The sequence below is a fragment of the Haliotis rufescens genome, unplaced genomic scaffold, assembly GCF_023055435.1.
Source record: "Haliotis rufescens isolate VD_foot unplaced genomic scaffold, xgHalRufe1.0.p SCAF_4, whole genome shotgun sequence".
Taxonomy (NCBI): Eukaryota; Metazoa; Mollusca; class Gastropoda; order Lepetellida; family Haliotidae; genus Haliotis; species Haliotis rufescens.
Window position 1 is genome coordinate 21,060,532 of NW_025964112.1, and position 19,854 is coordinate 21,080,385.

At 39.4% G+C, this 19,854-nt stretch overlaps 1 protein-coding gene across 8 annotated transcripts in view; it reads left to right on the forward strand.

Annotated features, from left to right (window-relative positions):
* The window catches only part of LOC124132148 (tensin-3-like), a 304,124-nt gene that overhangs the window by 101,331 nt on the left and 182,939 nt on the right, over positions 1-19,854 (forward strand). For 7 of the 8 annotated variants that reach the window (XM_046495852.2, XM_046495848.2, XM_046495851.2 and 4 more), the window contains exon 2: positions 17,362-17,473. In XM_046495852.2, coding sequence (XP_046351808.1) covers positions 17,362-17,473 — 112 coding nt within the window. Of the gene's footprint in view, positions 1-2,463; positions 2,557-17,361; positions 17,474-19,854 lie in introns of those variants that run through there. The other variant, XM_046495853.2, reaches the window with a different exon arrangement.

A 19,854-nucleotide genomic window follows, 5' to 3' on the forward strand; every position in this document is an offset into this window, starting at 1 on the left:
GGGGATCAATAGTGCTTCATATTACGTCTTTCAAAGAAATCATTTCAGGAATCAAACATGGAAATAAAACAGCCCAGGGACGTTGCCCATAATTTTACGCTCATTTGCATATCGACATAAAGAAATCAGACCCTCAAAGTCCTTTGTCATGTTAGGGACACTGGCAAGGTTTTTAGCCATTTAATTGGAATTCGATTTCAGTATCAAAGGAAAAGAGCACATGATTCCTCTATAGGGTGCTGACCCATTTCCAAATTCCAGCTTTCTTCCTGTCACAGGCAGGCTGCTCAGATATGCGTAAATGTCTGTGTCTTTTATCAAAATTAGAAGTGTGCCATGTTGTCAGTATTCTGTCAATAAACATATTATCTTGTTACATATTTGAAATCTGTTTCTGATATGTTTTATCAAATCACCTATTGCTTGCACTCTTTCTGGTGACAATTTTAATGAGTCTTCATTTGGTTTGAATAAATATTATTTAACTTTTTTCATTTATTCCCATCCCTTATATTATTTTGGTATCAATAAACTGACCAACATTTGTAGATTAATGTGTATTATGTTATTAGAAGATATGTTCACATGCATTCTTGATTAACCCATCTGACTACATCTAAACAAAACCAGGCCAGACCAACTCCTTCACTAGCTTCATGTCTCCTACATTTCTATCTCCCCTAAAACTTGAATGTGCATCTTGTACCCTCAATCTCAGTCCTGGAAGGTATAGCCTTCATGGTTTTACAATGTTTCTCCATTTTTCTCAAGATTTAAGGTTAGGCGAAGATAGTAGTCTGTGGCTTGTAGGTTTGCCGTGACTCAACACTGGTGTTTGTATTATCAATTGGCCAGCCAGAGTGCACTGGTATGCCTTGGTCCCTCTATCACTGGCTACACAAAAAATTGATCGTTGAGCAAAAACTTTGGGGGAGATCTCAAGTGGGAAAAAACTTGTTGATTGTTTTATTCTTTCTTTTGGTTTTAATTCCTATGTAATAGGTGTAAACGGAATTAATAAAAAAAAGCTCATTGACACAACTTAATTTAATTTTTAGTCCATAGATGAAATCTTTTATTAAAAAGATCAAATGAATTTGTACAATTATGTGAATGATAAAATAAGCATTGTAAGTTACTTTGTAATCCTCATCACTATTAAATACTGTAATCAAAAGTCACAAGTGCTTTAATTTCTCCAACTGATTCAAGTGTTATACATTGTATAGATATAAATGTCTGTTATACTGTCACATAGTGAATTACCTACAATGTATCCCCTTGTTTGTTAATCTGCCAGTGATATAGTCATCAAGAGGCTTCTTAGAAATCCTCACATTTGCAGAATTTCTCATCAAAGTGCCCATATTTTTGTGTGCAAAGAGAGCAACTGAAATACCTAAGTGTATACAAAATCCCCCTTTCATAAATGAGCAAAAAGGATTTGTTTCTTTCATGTATGTGAATGCCATATGAAGACCCATGACACACCCCAGTAAAGTTCACAGCTAACATTGCTGGTGGTAGTTGTGAGTGAAATGGATCATTTTCACTTCAAAATATTCTGAAATATTCAAACTCAGTAGCTGAAAATTGAAGGGCATGATAGGAACAAAAGCAATTTTCATCCAACTTTCTTGACCTGTGTGGATAGTTTTCCAACAGGCTCAGTTTAGTATATTTACCATGTTGTTTCAAAATTACAAGTTTAGATTAAATTATAAAATGCATTGTAAGATAAATGTGCTACTGTTAGGCTAGGTTTTAGACAAACAGAATAAAAGAATAAAATGAAAGCTTAGATAAATAAAAATCATACTACAAAAATTAAAGGAAATTATTTTAATGAGGTAACAAAGAAAAGAACACTGTGAATGTGTAATCAGATATTATTTTCAAGGTTTAATAGTTTTCATGAAAATGAAGTATAGATTATGACAGGACAAAACTTGAGGTTCAATTCAACACCAAGCAGCTGATGAGCACCATACAAATGACCTGCAATTAGAATTAGCCTGTGAAACTGTAGCAAGGTGTCGGGCCTGATATGAAGGCTAAACATTGGGAATCCCTACAATCAAGTGTAGAGGCTAGTGGCACATTCCTGTTAATATCAGAGCAAATTGTTAATGCTGGAGTAATTCACTGGTAACTTCAAACAATTTTCTCAGGCAAAACATCATTTTTCTATACCATTTGACTAGTGAATCTACCATCTCGATGCTATTATCTTAACAAAGTGCTAATGACTGCCTTTTGATCACTGTAATCGTACCTGACCCTTCCTGCACATACGGTGACCCCTAGAAATCCTCAGTCACCGATCCCGTTTCACTTCATCAACAATAATTGGATCACAGGGAAGGCTTTCCCAATAATTGACTTTCAATACTTTGAGACGGTCCCCAAAACAGCACGAATTGGCCTCAGTGCTATCCATTGTGTGAAAACCAACTCAAGGCATGCCATGCTTTAAGCATGGGTCGCCTAAAAATCCAAGGATGCTTTGGGAAAAATTTAAAAAAATACTTTTCAAGAAGGCGGAGAGTTATAAAGGTAGGTATCTTCGCATTTGTTGAGTGATTTTCCGAGAACAGCCTTCACGGAGGTAGTAATGAGGAATTTAAATGCCTCATCATGTGTCTGCCGGCCCATTCTGTCAGTCCCTGATTTCATGCCACTGTTTGATTTTAGATGTTTTGTGTGAAATTAACACGATGTGTTGTCTTTGCTAGCTATGCTGATTTCAGGTTGTATGTTGCATGCTTGTGTCGTGACCAAGGTATTTGGATTGCTTCTTGTGTTTTGCTGAATGGAGTTGTCATGAACAATTTGTAAACATGCTCAAAGGATGGCTTATAACTCGTGGTTCATTTCATGTGTTGAAATGTGCACAAATTTTAAGGAAATATGAAAAGTGTTATTGTCCTGATTTTTTTAAATAATTGTTTTGTGAATTGTTTGGGTTACCTTGTGATACTTTAACAACATTCTGTAAGACTTAAGGATTATAAAATGTCAGGTTGTGCTGTTTACAAGCTGAGTTATCATGATCTTGCTTTTGTTAATTTTTAAGTATAATACATATTACACAGTTTTACGAAACTATCATCCAGCAATATGGTGAACTTATACCCAAAGTATATGTGGAATCTTACAGATACATTTTGTAACTTGCTATCTGAGCTGTTTGCTGTAAAGGAAGATGAGAAACCCTTTATTTATTTCTAGCCTCCATCACACACTCATAGAAATCAAAATGAAAGCTCTGGTAAGATTTTATCAATATTCACCAAATCCACCCATGGACATGCAATATTTTCAGGCCTCTTTTCATCTAAAAACCAAAATAAACAGAGTGCCAAAATGAAGATTTTATCCAATTTTGAGCCCATCAGGCCCTGTCCTGATCAATGTCGACAATACAGCCAGTATCTGTGGTTCAGCTTTCCATCTCCTTCCCGCTGAAATGAAGCACATGGTGATATTATTGTTTACATTGTAAATATAGCACAAGGTTAGAGGTCTTTGTCATCCCAGGATAGAATAGGCCTCTCGCCATACTATTGAAATATGGAACAAAATGTAAAGAATTTTGTAGTGCTTTCATGTGACTCCTATAAAACACTTGTAGGGAAAAGACAATAAAAGGGTTTATGGACAGGGGTCTCATTACTAGAGAGAACTCAATTGAAGGCTCGACTTTTTGGGTTATTGTTGTGAAACATATGAAGATCCAAGTTGTATTTTTAGTGAAGAATGTCACTGAAGTAATATCTTTTGATTATTCACTGTTTATTCACTGTTTAACACATGGTAAGTTTAGAGAATAAAGTAAATTAAAAAATGAACAATTTGTTCAGCTACCGTGCTCTCTGTTTGGTGATTTGAAATATGACAAGGATTTAATTTAAGTCTTTACAATTTCACCTGCGGATTTTAAATATGTGATTTTCACCTAAAGATTCCCATCCAAGGTTTACCCAGATATATAAGACGTTAAAGCCTTTATGGAAATAGGCATGAATCACTTCAGTGAGTGACAAGGTTGTGTGAAATAAATATGTCAGGTGTTAGAAGTGGCATTTGGTCTATTCTGTTTTTCTATTCTGTTTGCGCATATAGAGGGAATATTGTTTGTACATGGTGCCCTATCCTATCACTTCAGTGGCCATTTGACCTTTGTGTGTATACCTTTCATCTGGCCACTGGTCACTATAGGTTTGTTAGCCACAGGAAAATTTGTTATCAATTACTTGGTGCTAGAAATATGCTGTGAACTTGGTTGCTATGTTGTAATTGTGCCCTTATGTCAAAGACGTGCTGTGATATAATTGTGATTTATAGAACCAACATCAGAAGAGTAAATCAAATGTCTGTGAATTTCTGGAATGAAGTGCAAGATTTATGGTATCTGAGATTGATATCTTGGGTATCAAGGTTACCATGGGCTGAATGGAGAAATGAATATGCATTGAGATCACATGTATTTGATTTGCCTTGGAGGAACATCCATGACAATGCTAATATGCGTGTTGGGTCTGCAAATGCCTCCATCTTCAGCAAAGAATCTGGTGGCTGTATCATCATGTAAAGTGTATAATAGTTATATCTACAACTAGCAGGCCAACACTGCTACATTGGCCACCACCATTCCAAGGTACTGAAGGGCGGAATAAATACAGCTTTATATATTTTACTTTACTTGAATAGCTTTTCTTTTCATCTTTTGGCAGTCAAAATTTGGGAATTAATCAAATGTCAGCAAAATATGTACTTAAAGTTTAGAATAGAAATAACTGTGGTCCTATTATTATTTATCATTTGGGATTGTTTTGGAACACATATATCAAAATTTCTTTCTTGAAGAATTCAAGTGTATCATTGGTATGCAAATGGATCCTATGGGAGTTTTAAAGGAATCTTTCTCTGATTTGCCCCAACCAATTGTATGAGTTGTTTAGCTCCAGCAAAGGGTAAAACATGTACCAAAAAGGGCATCTGTGTCTTATTGACACGAAAACATGGTAATAGATACACTGCAGTAGTAAATTTTAGTCATCTTAAAATATATCTTTATTATGTTTCTTTTCTGACTTAGATTATTTTAAAATAAAATTATGTAAACAAATAATTGAATTGGTCTGGCCTTTGAAACAAACTCATTTTCTTTTCCTCACTACATTAGAAATGTACAGGAGGCAAAGAACCCCTGAGATGTGACTTTCTCTTTCACCCCCAAAGCTATGAAGCTACCCAAGTGTTTTTGTGTACTCAGAAGATTCATCAGACTATAAAGCCATTTTGTCAACATTGTTTTAGTATGTAGGCTGCTGCTAAAGTAATTGTCAAGTTTTGATATGGTGAGGAGCGGTAAGGACACTGGGGTCTCCACTGCAGAGTACAGTCAAAGAAAAACTATATGGCTCTAAAGGAAAACATGGGAGTATGACAGATTCGTCCAAAAGCCAGTAAATCTCTTTTGTTTGTGTGTGTTTGTAAGGTAGTTCAATGTTACCATGTGCAGGGTCAGGCAATCAGATGTCTTGTTTATCTTCTTTAAAATAACACTGGTGTCCAGAATAGAACAGATATGAGAAACCACCTACACGGGTCTCTTATACACTTAATGATGTTGTTACTTGGGACAGGGCATATTGGAGGCCGTCTTCTTCTGTATCTCACCACAGCAACCAATCAGTTGTTGCTGTACCATATCACAGCAACCAATCAGTTTGTTGCTGTACCACATCACAGCAACCAATCAGTTTGTTCCTGTATCACATCACAGCAACCAATCAGTTTGTTGCTGTACCACATCACAGCAACCAATCAGTTGTTGCTGTACCATATTACAGCAACCAATCAGTTTGTTCCTGTATCACATCACAGCAACCAATCAGTTTGTTCCTGTACCACATCACAGCAACCAATCAGTTTGTTGCTGTACCACATCACAGCAACCAATCAGTTTGTTGCTGTACCACATCACAGCAACCAATCAGTTTGTTGCTGTACCACATCACAGCAACCAATCAGTTTGTTGCTGTACCACATCACAGCAACCAATCAGTTTGTTGCTGTACCACATCACAGCAACCAATCAGTTTGTTGCTGTACCACATCACAGCAACCAATCAGTTTGTTGCTGTACCACATCACAGCAACCAATCAGTTTGTTCCTGTACCACATCACAGCAACTAATCAGTTTGTTCCTGTATCACATCACAGCAACCAATCAGGTTGTTGCTGTACCACATCACAGCAATCACTAATCAGTTTGTTCCTGTACCACATCACAGCAACTAATCAGTTTGTTCCTGTATCACATCACAGCAACTAATCAGGTTGTTCCTGTACCACATCACAGTAACTAATCAGTTTGTTCCTGTATCTCACCACAGCAACTAATCAGTTGTTGCTGTACCATATCACAGCAACCAATCAGTTTGTTGCTGTACCACATCACATCAACCAATCAGTTTGTTCCTGTACCACATCACAGCAACCAATCAGTTTGTTCCTGTATCACATCACAGCAACTAATCAGGTTGTTCCTGTACCACATCACAGCAACTAATCAGTTTGTTCCTGTATCTCACCACAGCAACTAATCAGTTGTTGCTGTACCATATCACAGCAACCAATCAGTTTGTTGCTGTACCACATCACAGCAACCAATCAGTTTGTTCCTGTACCACATCACAGCAACCAATCAGTTTGTTCCTGTACCACATCACAGCAACCAATCAGTTGTTGCTGTACCCCATCACAGCAACCAATAGGTTTGTTGCTGTACCACATCACAGCAACCAATCAGTTTGTTCCTGTACCACATCACAGCAACCAATCAGTTTGTTGCTGTACCACATCACAGCAACCAATCAGGTTGTTGCTGTACCACATCACAGCAACCAATCAGTTGTTGCTGTACCACATCACAGCAACCAATCAGTTTGTTGCTGTACCACATCACAGCAACCAATCAGTTTGTTGCTGTACCACATCACAGCAACCAATCAGTTTGTTCCTGTACCACATCACAGCAACCAATCAGTTTGTTGCTGTACCACATCACAGCAACCAATCAGTTTGTTGCTGTACCTCATCACAGCAACCAATCAGGTTGTTGCTGTACCACATCACAGCAACCAATCAGTTTGTTGCTGTACCACATCACAGCAACCAATCAGTTTGTTCCTGTACCACATCACAGCAACCAATCAGTTTGTTGCTGTACCACATCACAGCAACCAATCAGGTTGTTGCTGTACCACATCACAGCAACCAATCAGTTGTTGCTGTACCACATCACAGCAACCAATCAGTTTGTTGCTGTACCACATCACAGCAACCAATCAGTTTGTTCCTGTACCACATCACAGCAACCAATCAGTTTGTTGCTGTACCACATCACAGCAACCAATCAGGTTTTTGCTGTACCACATCACAGCAACCAATCAGTTTGTTGCTGTACCATATCACAGCAACCAATCAGTTTGTTCCTGTACCACATCACAGCAACCAATCAGTTTGTTGCTGTACCACATCACAGCAACCAATCAGGTTGTTGCTGTACCACATCACAGCAACCAATCAGGTTGTTGCTGTACCACATCACAGCAACTAATCAGTTTGTTCCTGTACCACATCACAGCAACTAATCAGTTTGTTCCTGTATCTCACCACAGCAACTAATCAGTTATTGCTGTTCCATATCACAGCAACCAATCAGTTGTTCCTGTACCACATCTCAGCAACCAATCAGGATGTTGCTGTACCACACCACAGCAACCAATTAATTGGTTTCTGTTTGATGTCATGACAACCAATCCACCTGTTCTGTATCAAGTTGTAGCAACCAATCAGTCTGGTTGTATATCCCATCGTAGTGACCAAACAGTTAGTGTCTGAATCACATATCAGTGTGCATGTTGTCTCCAAGCCAGTTATCATATAAGTGTTTTCAATTCAAGGGAAGTGCACTTTATTCCTTGATCATACAGTGGTCCTTTATCAAGTAGAGGGGAATATAAAAAAACATGTTCTGTTATCTTTTCATGATCCAGATTAAGTGATTGTGTTTGGGGGCCCAGTGACCTAAGACACAGCAATTAGCTGTCCAGAATTATTTTCCTTAGATATTCCAGGATCTGCTGTTAATGTGTCTGGTTGTGATCTCTTGTTTGCCTGCACCAGATCTGTGTAATGGGTTACACCAAGGTGGTCAATATCTATTACCATGCATTCACAGTTAAAAAAATTCCTCCCACATTAAGGTGACATAATGTTCAAACAGCATAAAACCCAGTCCAGTCACACACTCTGTGAACATGTGATCATTGTAAATGTGATAATCTGTGACTTTATTATAGTCTAAAATTGTGGTCAGCAAGCCTAGGTGGGCTTTGATCTTACAACCATGATGTATAGTATAATCTGTTGTTGAACTGCAATAGCTGAGTTGCTTACGTTTCAGTGACTGCATGGGATTAGTGCCAAATGTTTCAGCTACTGGCTGCTCTGCCTGCTCTTGGGTGGCCCAGTGGTCCATGCCCCACAGTTTGACTTATGTTGTTGACTTGTGTTCCTTGTCTTCCACTGGGCCTGATCAAGCAGACCTGATCCCATCTGTGTGTCAGCCTGATATATCATTAAGGATATTTATAGTGTGTCACTCACTTGTCAATCAAAAGCATGTCAAGTCTTGACTTTTGAGAAACTGATGCTTGGAAGAGATATCTTGGCACGAGTGCAGTGCTACTGGCAGTATACATGTATGGCCAAGGAAGCTGTTGATGTAGATCAAACTGTTTTTAATTGGAGGTTCAAAGGATAGATGTAATGAGGTCCATGGGATTCATGAGAAGCAGTCAGTCAAGATCTGCACTGAAATAGTTTAACTTCATCCATAAGATGAACATCATCAATACCCAAAGGGCTGACACCCAGATAACACTGACTACCCCTTTGTTTTGAAAAAAATGTTAGGAAAATCTGATTGACTGAGTTGTAAGTGGCCAGCTGTTCATTCCTGTCTGGCCTAACAAGCAAGACCCTTGCCCATTCAGTCTCAGATAAACCTGACTAAGCCCTGGCTGGCTGCTGGTCCAGGATGCTAGTGTTCTGTGTAATGTGGACAGGTGCACTATTGCCCTATAACAATAAGCTCTGCCTGCACAAACATCACCAATAGGACACTTTGCCTACTTGTGGAATGACACGATCAGACCAAAAGTGTAAATTCTTTGGTAAACAGAGGACTAATAACAAATTCAAATATTCAGTCTCCTCAAACATTATTGCTGATTAGCTGTCATGAGATTTAGTTGGAACGTATTTTCAAAGCAATACATTTTTTCTTCTGGTGCCTTTAAGTCACACTACTTGTATTATTTATAGAACATGATCATCATGAGGCATCACTAGGCTGAGCAATTTGTCACTGCTATGTTTCACCAGGTGCAAGCGGTCATGGCCAAAACATTTAGGTCAGTAAAAACTTTGACCATAAGGATGTTTTAAATCGAGAAATTTGAAAAGTAATTTTCTGTTAAATGATGATGATGTGAATATGCTATTACCATATTTGCATAAGGTAACTTAAATTTAGTTTAAGTGCAAAGTAGATTTCTTATACACAAGCTTACATACAAACAAGTTTGTGGAAAATATTTTACTTGGCTAACATATATATACAGCTTCTTGCAATCTCTGTTTAGACATAATGATTGCTAACATCATGTTTAATTAGTGTATTCAACCGTTCAAAACAGGTTGCCATATTTTTACAAGGAAACATGTTTTCAGTTATAGGTTCAAGAAGGAAACCAGCTTCCCTTTTGCAAGATTGTCCTGCAATAAACTTTCTCCGTATGGTTTCAGGTTTGTTGTTGTCTGGGCTTGATTGTAACCACTGGCTCAGGTCTGGCACAGGTTGCACTGGCTGAGCTTCAGGAAATGCACATGGCTTCCTTTAGGTCATTGACACAACCTGGTTTCATTTCACCAAGTTACTTGATTCCAGAGACTACTTCTTTAAAAATCATTAATAATTATATACTGTTCAATAACAAATTTGAAATAACAAAAACTGCTATTGAATTATCTAAATGTATAGAGTATGAGATGATAGCCAATTAGCTTGGTGAAAACATGTACAAGTACATGTAATATCATGTAAATGTAACGAAAGTATTGTCATTTAAGGGTTTGGAGACAACATCAGTGACAGTATTTGTGATGTTGAAGTGCCTGTATATTTAATGATTTTTTTCTTCACAATTTATTCTTAAGATTTGTGAATGCACCGGAGATAATGAAGAAAGTGGTAATAGAAGGCAAACCCAGATTACTTGACTATCGTAGTCGGATCTCTGTGTATTTGGTCGACTTTGGCACTTTCGATTAGCCAAATATTATTCTTTGCTCAGGCAAGCCTGTGATGAGCTAGCTGTAAGGACAATGTTAGAATCAGCCCTGGAATTTGTACTCGTTCAATAATGAATTCCCCGAAAAGACTCTCACTACATTTAGTAGTACTTTAGCAGGTTTCTGCTGAATTCCTATTATTGTTACCCGGTTATTTCCTTTGAATAACATTCTTAGCTTGTGTTGAAGCTATTTGAACAGGTCATTAGGAAGAGAAAAGGTAGAGAGCCTTACACCTACTTTGTATTTTTATTGATGATTTGGAAAAAACTGTTGAGACCCGCATCAAGCTGCCCTACATACAGTTTATGTCATGATCACAGTCTTTAAAGTTTGAATTATAGAATACTAAAACATGTGTTAAATGCCATTGATGCTCCCCATTAACTGACCCACATACAGAGTATAACACTACTGTTTTCTACTCTTTGAGTGAATACAATCATCTATGGACTACTAGCTGTTGTCTGTTGACATACATAATAGACAGAATGCATGTTGCCTGTCCCTTGGAATGTAGCCCTATGGGTGACCCATGAGGGAGCTCGAGGCCTCCAGTATCTCAATCATTCTTGTTTTGCTGAAAGAACTGCCTGATAGAGGATTGGGTGCCTACAATGTCTGACCTGGCTCATTGTATCATTATGACCCAATGGCTTGTTGTTATGCCCCGCCCCAACGAAGTTGGCGGGGGATATAGAAATGGGTTCCGTGCGTGCGTGCGTCCCGAAATCGTTTCCGGAGCATAACTCAGAAACCGTTAAATATTTCTCTATGAAACTTTGCATGTCTATCAGACTAATGCTGAACTGGTGCATTTTGCTATTTAGGAATTTAATAATTTTTTATGTTTTACGTTTCCATGGCAACCAGTTGGACTTAGGTTCTATAAGGGTGCTGTTCATTTCCGGAGCGTAACTCAAAAACCGTTAAATAATTTCTTACAAAACTTTGCATGTTTACCAGACACATACTGAACTGGTGCCTTTTGCGATTTAGGAGTTTTATAAATGTATATTTTAGAATTTCCATTGCAGCTATTTTGACATGGCCTAAGAGAAATGTTGGGTCAGTTACCTGGTTTGGGACCATAACGTGTTAAAATGGCGGGGGATATAGATGACTTCGTCGACTATAGGCTTGTTTGTACTGTTTCAGTAACGGGTTTATCTGGTCCAGACTTGATTACTTACAGGCTGCTGTGTAGACAAACACTTAGTTTTTGAAAACATTTCTTTAAAATAATTGTTATTTTTTCCCCTGAAAGAACCTAATCAAGGAAACTAGAATTGGTTTAGTTTGATCTAGACTTGCCTAGGCTTTTAGTAAATCTTTAAATATATATTCCACAGTTATGGCACAGGACTAGCTGCTGTGATAAAGCTAGAATTGTCCTGACTGTTGCATAAAATAATATTCACTCACTGTATATAAGAAGGTTGCATACCATAGTTGTCAAGACCTGCTGATGAATTGCTGATAACTTATAGAAGTCAGTCCCAGATTCTGCCCCCTTTTTGTCCTTGGTGCTGTATGTGAGCTTCATGAAATTGGTTAATGTCTATGGTCTGTGTCACAAGGGACTTCCACATTAAGATAACTGCTGGACCCCCAAGATGTCACAGAAATACTGTTAAAAGTGGCATTAAATCTTTGACTTTCTTCAAACACATGAATAGACAGTTGTCTCTGCTGTCTATTACTGAGGTATTACATGTGTCGCCTGATCAGTGGGATGTGCTATTGAGCAGCTAGCACTGTAGTTCACCTTTCTGCTTATTGATAGTGTTTCATATCCCATTACATTTACATTGATCCAAACTGTCCGGTAATGCCTGGTAATTCACCTAGCTGAGATGTGTCTCCTGATCAATAAAAGGCTTGGCTAAAAGTCCATGTGGGAATCAAAGGCATTTGAATGAAAATCTTTCAGATTGAATAGCTAATGGAGCTTATGATTTTGATGTGATCATGAACAAGTCACAAGTGGAAAGTATGCACTTAAAAAGAAATCTTTTTCAGATTGCTGGTATTTCTGGTTGTGTCATGGAAGCCAAAAGATTTGTTTGTTTTTTCTAATGAAAAGGTTACAAGCTGGATTAACCTACTAGAACATCCTATCAATATTCCCATAATCAGATGAATGTTGAAGAGTCATCATCCAGAGATAATCCATTTACCTTGGTTATGTTAACTAATGCTAAGTAGCAGAACCAGTGCTGGTGTGCTTGATGATGTGTCCAGACACTTGCAAGCAGCCATGACCTATATGGAACAAGGGTCAGCAAGGACAGTCTGCTCAGCCATTGTGGTCCCTGTTGAATATTTGATGGTCAATTAGTCATGTCCCTACACCAGTCTCCTGGGAAAAGGATGGAAGTCCATTAGGGTCATATTTCACAAGAACAAGAACAGACCTTTGGAGACTTGATGGTGTCACATTTCTGGGAGATTCACTCATTGACTGTAATCCTTTGTCACTTGATTGAAGCTAAGTCTTTTCTGCTCAATCCCAACTGGGCAGGATTTTCTCTGTTGTTTTGTTTACATGTACTCGGCCAGAGAATATGTCCAGAATACAGAATGCCATATGATTGGCAAAGTGCCTTGTTTGTCCATGCAGGAGATATGCATGATTCTCTCCGCTGTCCAAGGGCCTCAGTATCTGAGCAAACAGGAAGAGCTGAGATAGTGTAATGTATCACCTTCCAATTCAACTGCAAAAGGGTCCCCATGAAGCAATGTCAAGTTGGGTCTAGTTGTAAAATGGGAAACATATTTTTGCCCCCATCCTTGTAGTGTTTTGGGAGTTTTGATAATCTTTTCTCTACATGATGTTATGATGTCGCAATCAATAAAACATTCATGAATGTAGGAATGGTGTCAGTGTGAGAAGTCTTGGTTCAAGTCTAATGGAAAACTATGTAAACATGGTGGTATCATTTCTATTTGTGCTTTTCTAATCTGTATTAGACTAGTGGCTATTATGCTCTCAGCTTATCTCATTAACGGCTGAACTGACTTCAAAGGGACGTCACCATGCAGGGAAGGTAACTGTAACAAAGGACATCAGGGATTATCTGTTGCCATCTTTCTGTAACATAATACCAATAATTATTCACAGATGCCAAAAATTCTCAAGTAATTATTAGTAATTTACATAATTACATATCAAATCTCTCCAGGAATTTGCTACTCCATGACCATTGTCTTGTACCATCTAAACAGCATCAGAGCCTAGATTTCTCCATCACAACATGGGAAGGACTGTCAGGCAGGACAGCTAGTCTGCCCTGTTAGCATCTTCAGCCTCTGTTTGTCCTGTGGCATTCTCTGCATATGTCCCTCTGTCTCAGCGACAGAAAGGTGATCACCATTGACTGCTGCCTGGTACTATTGTGTGTGTCACATGGTTGTATCACTCAGCTAGCTCAGTGAACTGTCAGGACTTTGCTTAGTTGATCATTGTCACCAGGACAGAAACATGGCTGCTTTACAGTCCACTTATCTTAACAAAAGAAATTTTACATGTTCACTTACAGAACAACTTTGTAACAGAAAACCTTAAAAAAGACTGACTGTAATAGATAAATGCAGTGGTAAGTAAGAGACTGAGAGTGTTATTGTATTCAACCTGTATTACAGAGGCCTGAAACAATTATGTCAGGACCAGGCAGATCACTGTCTGAAACAAATGCAGCATCCCATGTCATCAGACTCTGGTTGTTCAATTTAGTTGGCTGTTGTGACCAGCAATAGATAGAGAGCTTGGGACCTATTCTAACCTGATGGGAAGCAGCAGCAAGTGCAGTTGCTCATCACTGAAAGAACATTGGTTCTAGTCTCACATGGGACACCCCATTGACTAGTGATCCCTGCTCTGTGTTCATGATAATGAACAAATCCAATCTTTTCATGAAGTTGTAAAGTCTTGTAGGGTTTAATCATTTGGATCTTGTCCAATCTGTTTTTGATAACAAGTAAATTGAATAGCTGGACCAAGGAAAAATTAAATTAGACAGTCATCCATTGTTCATATTACAACCATTGCTACATCATTGCTTGAAATCGTAGAGTCACTGTTATCTTGGACCATCATGTGCCCACCATGCATTGCCAGGGCTCCCACTGCTATTGTAGTAACAGTTGACTTTGTGGGTGCATCCTTGATTATATCGTGTTTTACATCTCCAGTTAGTAGATATACCCAGGACCTATTCGCCACCATAGCTTTATTTTGCATCCAGTATAAAAGATACAATACTAACATTAGCAGTCCAAAACTCGCCACGAAATTTGCTGTCTTAAATACATGCTGGGCAGTTCTTGTAGCATAAGCAGTGTTTGAAATAAGCACCTGCCCGTGGCTGTTAGATCTCATGTCAGGCCATAGTTTCAAATTTGTATGGGTCCTTGTGTCCTGCAGAAATATTATGTGTCAATTTATTTGTCACAGTAAGCTGCAGTTTTATTAATATGTTGGTCCTGATGGCAGCCTGGCAATTTATTTTATTTCAAACACTGAGCAAGTAGTCTTGATACTCAGGAAAACTGATTTCACTAAAAATATCAAGGGCTTGTTTGTACAAGGCTGTGATTCTGAATGTTGGTCTATGCCGAACTTGCCTCCAGAAGAGGCACTTTGATTGGCTGTGGAGAGAATGGGTCCAGGGTATATCTTATTAAAAAATGGAAATACAATACACAGGATAATTGAGGAGGATGTTAGTGCTACCCCTGTTAGTGCTACTGCATCATCAATAGGTTCTTAAATTGCTTAGTCATCAGGCTTTAGCCGCTTTATTCCTAACTTCACTGGATGAGATCTGTGACCTCAGAAGGGAAGTCAGCTGCTGGGGTTGTTTAGAGTATCTGCAAGGTCATCACTGATGGCACTGATGCTCTGAGACCACTTCCATGGCATTTCAGGAGAGATTCATCATCTTCAGCACAAATTATTTGATGGTGTGCCCATAGAGATGTCTGGCCGATGCATGAAGCCTCAGGGAATAAACAGACATTTGTATGTACCACATGACACAGGAAGGTGTGAAGCCATTATGATTAGATGTGTTTCCTTTCTCTTGTGGGGATAGCTTCAAAGTACCATTACTGATGGGATTAGCACAACAACCAGTCAGAGAACATACATGTTACCTTTTGGATGAGAATTAGTGAAAAAGAAAAAAATAATTCAGTTTGACTGAAATATTGGCAACATCACAAGCCCCATGAACATATGTGTGCATCCTGACTTTGATAGAGATTCAAATATTTACTGATTGGGTCTTGAATACAACAATGTCGAACTATGATAAAAAATTGTCATGGTGGATGTAACCTATATATAAATGAATCACACCTTTTTATTTCTAGCACAATGTTGCAGGAGTAATGTGCCAAGTCTTGAAAGTAAAACATGTCCACTTCATTTGCAGTGTGTATGTTGCAACATGTGTTGATAATAAACTCTGTGATACTGTGTCGGTTGGGGGGGGGGATATGGAATGAGGAATGTGAAACCTGCAGTAACTGAAACAAGAAATGCAAATGTTGGAAAATATACAGTATTTGCCTAAAACAAGTAAATGTGATATTGACAGTGTTATGTTTGATGGATTTTAGTTTGATTTCACCTGACAAATCCTCTGAGTTCTATTTACCTGCTGAGGCTGTTCAGAATGCTGCTGCACGGCTGAAAGTGGACCATCTAATTAGGCTGTAAATGCATTTCTTGTGTACAGGCGGCACTTAAAGCAAGTCCTTGAAGTAGTACAATAAGTTGCATAGAGAGGTCAACAGAAGCTATAATGGATGTTGCCTTTATTGACCAATGTGGCCTTTGTGTGTGTGTGTGTGTGTGTGTGTGTGTGTGTGTGTGTGTGTGTGTGTGTGTCTGTGTGTGTCTGTGTGTGTCTGTGTGTGTCTGTGTGTGTGTCTGGATGTGTGTGTGTGTCTGGATGTGTGTGTGTGTCTGGATGTGTGTCTGGGTACGTGGTGGTGGTACTTCTAACCCAAATATAGACAACTTGCTTTGATGGCCACAGCAAACAATGTATACATCATGTTCAAAGTTTGTGGTCGTAAACAGGATGAAATATTGAATTAGCCACAGAGATGAAAGAGGGCAGTAGGTGGACTTTAGTCTGGAACAGTATTTTGAAACTTTTCTGTGAAAAACACATGTTTTCACAACTGAAATATTGTTGTGCACATGGCATGCTCTGTGTTTCAAGAACTGATATTTCAATACTTTTTGTGCATGTGAAGATGACATGCACAATGCACTCAGTGAAACATCATCTATGTTATTGCCACTCTTTGTAAATGACATTTTGACTTCAGAATGAATGGGGTATATGCCACTTTTAGCCATTTTTATGGCCATATCACACTAAGACACTAAGAATTGGGTTCACACATTATACCCAGGTCTTTGGGGACACACCCATGCTTTGACACCACGGCTACCCCACCTCATCTTTGGTTAGAGTGGAGAGTAATAATAATATGACTGTGATTCTGTTCAATTCAGCACAGGTCACTATTCAGCTCACCTGATCCAAAGGTCTTTGTGAACATACATCATAATGTGTTGTTTGTTATCTGTCATCCAGATGCTATGCTCCCATGTTGGATGCCATATGGCCAACATATTCCGCTATGTATCTATTATTTGAATAATAGAATTTCATAAATAAGTGAGGTTTTATGGTCATTCTCATAGAAATATCTTTTTTAATGCCCAGTTTAGATAGAACTTTCAGTGTCTGAAATTGACTAAATGTAATCATAAGAAACGTGCATGAGCTCAGTTACTTTCTTTTTGCCACAGATGCTCATGTGTATGCAACTTTCTGTCCCAGCATTTAATGTTGTACAATGTAAATTAGCCATGGTCATCTGTATGTCATATTTCCTACTTTCAGCCGGAAGAGCCCAAGGTTCTGAGGCATCAGTTCAAGCTCTATGCTTTTCGTCGTCCTCACACGTGCTATGTGTGTAAGCAGCTCGTCTGTAACCAGGGGTCAGCCTGTCAAGGTCAGTAATAAAATTTCATTAAAGCTCTAGCTCTCACAAAATTGTCTTGTACTGAAGTATTGAAAGTTATCAGGTAAATAGTGTATCACTGTGTGGACATCTTTTTACATGTTTTAGGTACTTCAGATTGAGTGGTGTGTTAACAGAATGGCTTATAAGATGGATTATGTTAAACACAGCCACTTGCTGGATCACCATCTGACTCCTATGTCACACCCTGATCATCACACTCTTGTGTGTATGTAGCTGACTGCATCAGTGTCACATCACACCCCGATGAAGGCATCACAGTCAAAGTGGACAGACTCTTGTGTTTATGTAGCTGACTGCATCAGTGTCACATCACACCCTGATGAAGGCATCACAGTCAAAGTGGACAGACTCTTGTGTGTATGTAGCTGACTGTATCAGTGTCACATCACACCCTGATGAAGGCATCACAGTCCAGGTGGACAGACTCTTGTGTGTATGTAGCTGACTGTATCAGTGTCACATCACACCCTGATGAAGGCATCACAGTCCAGGTGGACAGACTCTTGTGTGTATGTAGCTGACTGTATCAGTGTCACATCACACCCTGATGAAGGCATCACAGTCAAAGTGGACAGACTATTGTGTGTATGTAGCTGACTGCATCAGTGTCACATCACACCCTGATGAAGGCATCACAGTCAAAGTGGACAGACTCTTGTGTGTGTCTAGCTGGCTGTATCAGTGTCACATCACACCCTGATGAAGGAATCACAGTCAAAGTGGACAGACTCTTGTGTGTATGTAGCTGACTGTATCAGTGTCACATCACACCCTGATGAAGGCATCACAGTCAAAGTGGACAGACTCTTGTGTGTGTGTAGCTGACTGTATCAGTGTCACATCACACCCTGATGAAGGCATCACAGTCCAGGTGGACAGACTCTTGTGTGTGTCTAGCTGGCTGTATCAGTGTCACATCACACCCTGATGAAGGAATCACAGTCAAAGTGGACAGACTCTTGTGTGTGTCTAGCTGACTGTATCAGTGTCACATCACACCCTGATGAAGGAATCACAGTCAAAGTGGACAGACTCTTGTGTGTATGTAGCTGACTGTATCAGTGTCACATCACACCCTGATGAAGGCATCACAGTCAAAGTGGACAGACTCTTGTGTTTATGTAGCTGACTGTATCAGTGTCACATCACACCCTGATGAAGGCATCACAGTCCAGGTGGACAGACTCTTGTGTGTGTGTAGCTGACTGTATCAGTGTCACATCACACCCTGATGAAGGCATCACAGTCCAGGTGGACAGACTCTTGTGTTTATGTAGCTGACTGTATCAGTGTCACATCACACCCTGATGAAGGCATCACAGTCAAAGTGGACAGACTCTTGTGTGTGTCTAGCTGGCTGTATCAGTGTCACATCACACCCTGATGAAGGAATCACAGTCAAAGTGGACAGACTCTTGTGTTTATGTAGCTGACTGTATCAGTGTCACATCACACCCTGATGAAGGCATCACAGTCAAAGTGGACAGACTCTTGTGTTTATGTAGCTGACTGTATCAGTGTCACATCACACCCTGATGAAGGCATCACAGTCAAAGTGGACAGACTCTTGTGTGTGTCTAGCTGGCTGTATCAGTGTCACATCACACCCTGATGAAGGAATCACAGTCAAAGTGGACAGACTCTTGTGTGTGTCTAGCTGACTGTATCAGTGTCACATCACACCCTGATGAAGGCATCACAGTCAAAGTGGACAGACTCTTGTGTGTGTCTAGCTGACTGTATCAGTGTCACATCACACCCTGATGAAGGCATCACAGTCAAAGTGGACAGACTCTTGTGTGTGTCTAGCTGACTGTATCAGTGTCACATCACACCCCGATGAAGGCATCACAGTCAAAGTGGACAGACTCTTGTGTGTGTCTAGCTGACTGTATCAGTGTCACATCACACCCTGATGAAGGCATCACAGTCAAAGTGGACAGACTCTTGTGTGTGTCTAGCTGACTGTATCAGTGTCACATCACACCCCGATGAAGGCATCACAGTCAAAGTGGACAGACTCTTGTGTGTATGTAGCTGACTGTATCAGTGTCACATCACACCCTGATGAAGGCATCACAGTCAAAGTGGACAGACTCTTGTGTGTGTCTAGCTGACTGTATCAGTGTCACATCACACCCCGATGAAGGCATCACAGTCAAAGTGGACAGACTCTTGTGTGTATGTAGCTGACTGTATCAGTGTCACATCACACCCTGATGAAGGCATCACAGTCAAAGTGGACAGACTCTTGTGTGTTTGTAGCTGGCTGTATCAGTGTCACATCACACCCTGATGAGGGGAAGATTATATGGATGGATACTCTTGCTGCTCTGGAGCTGTTTTAT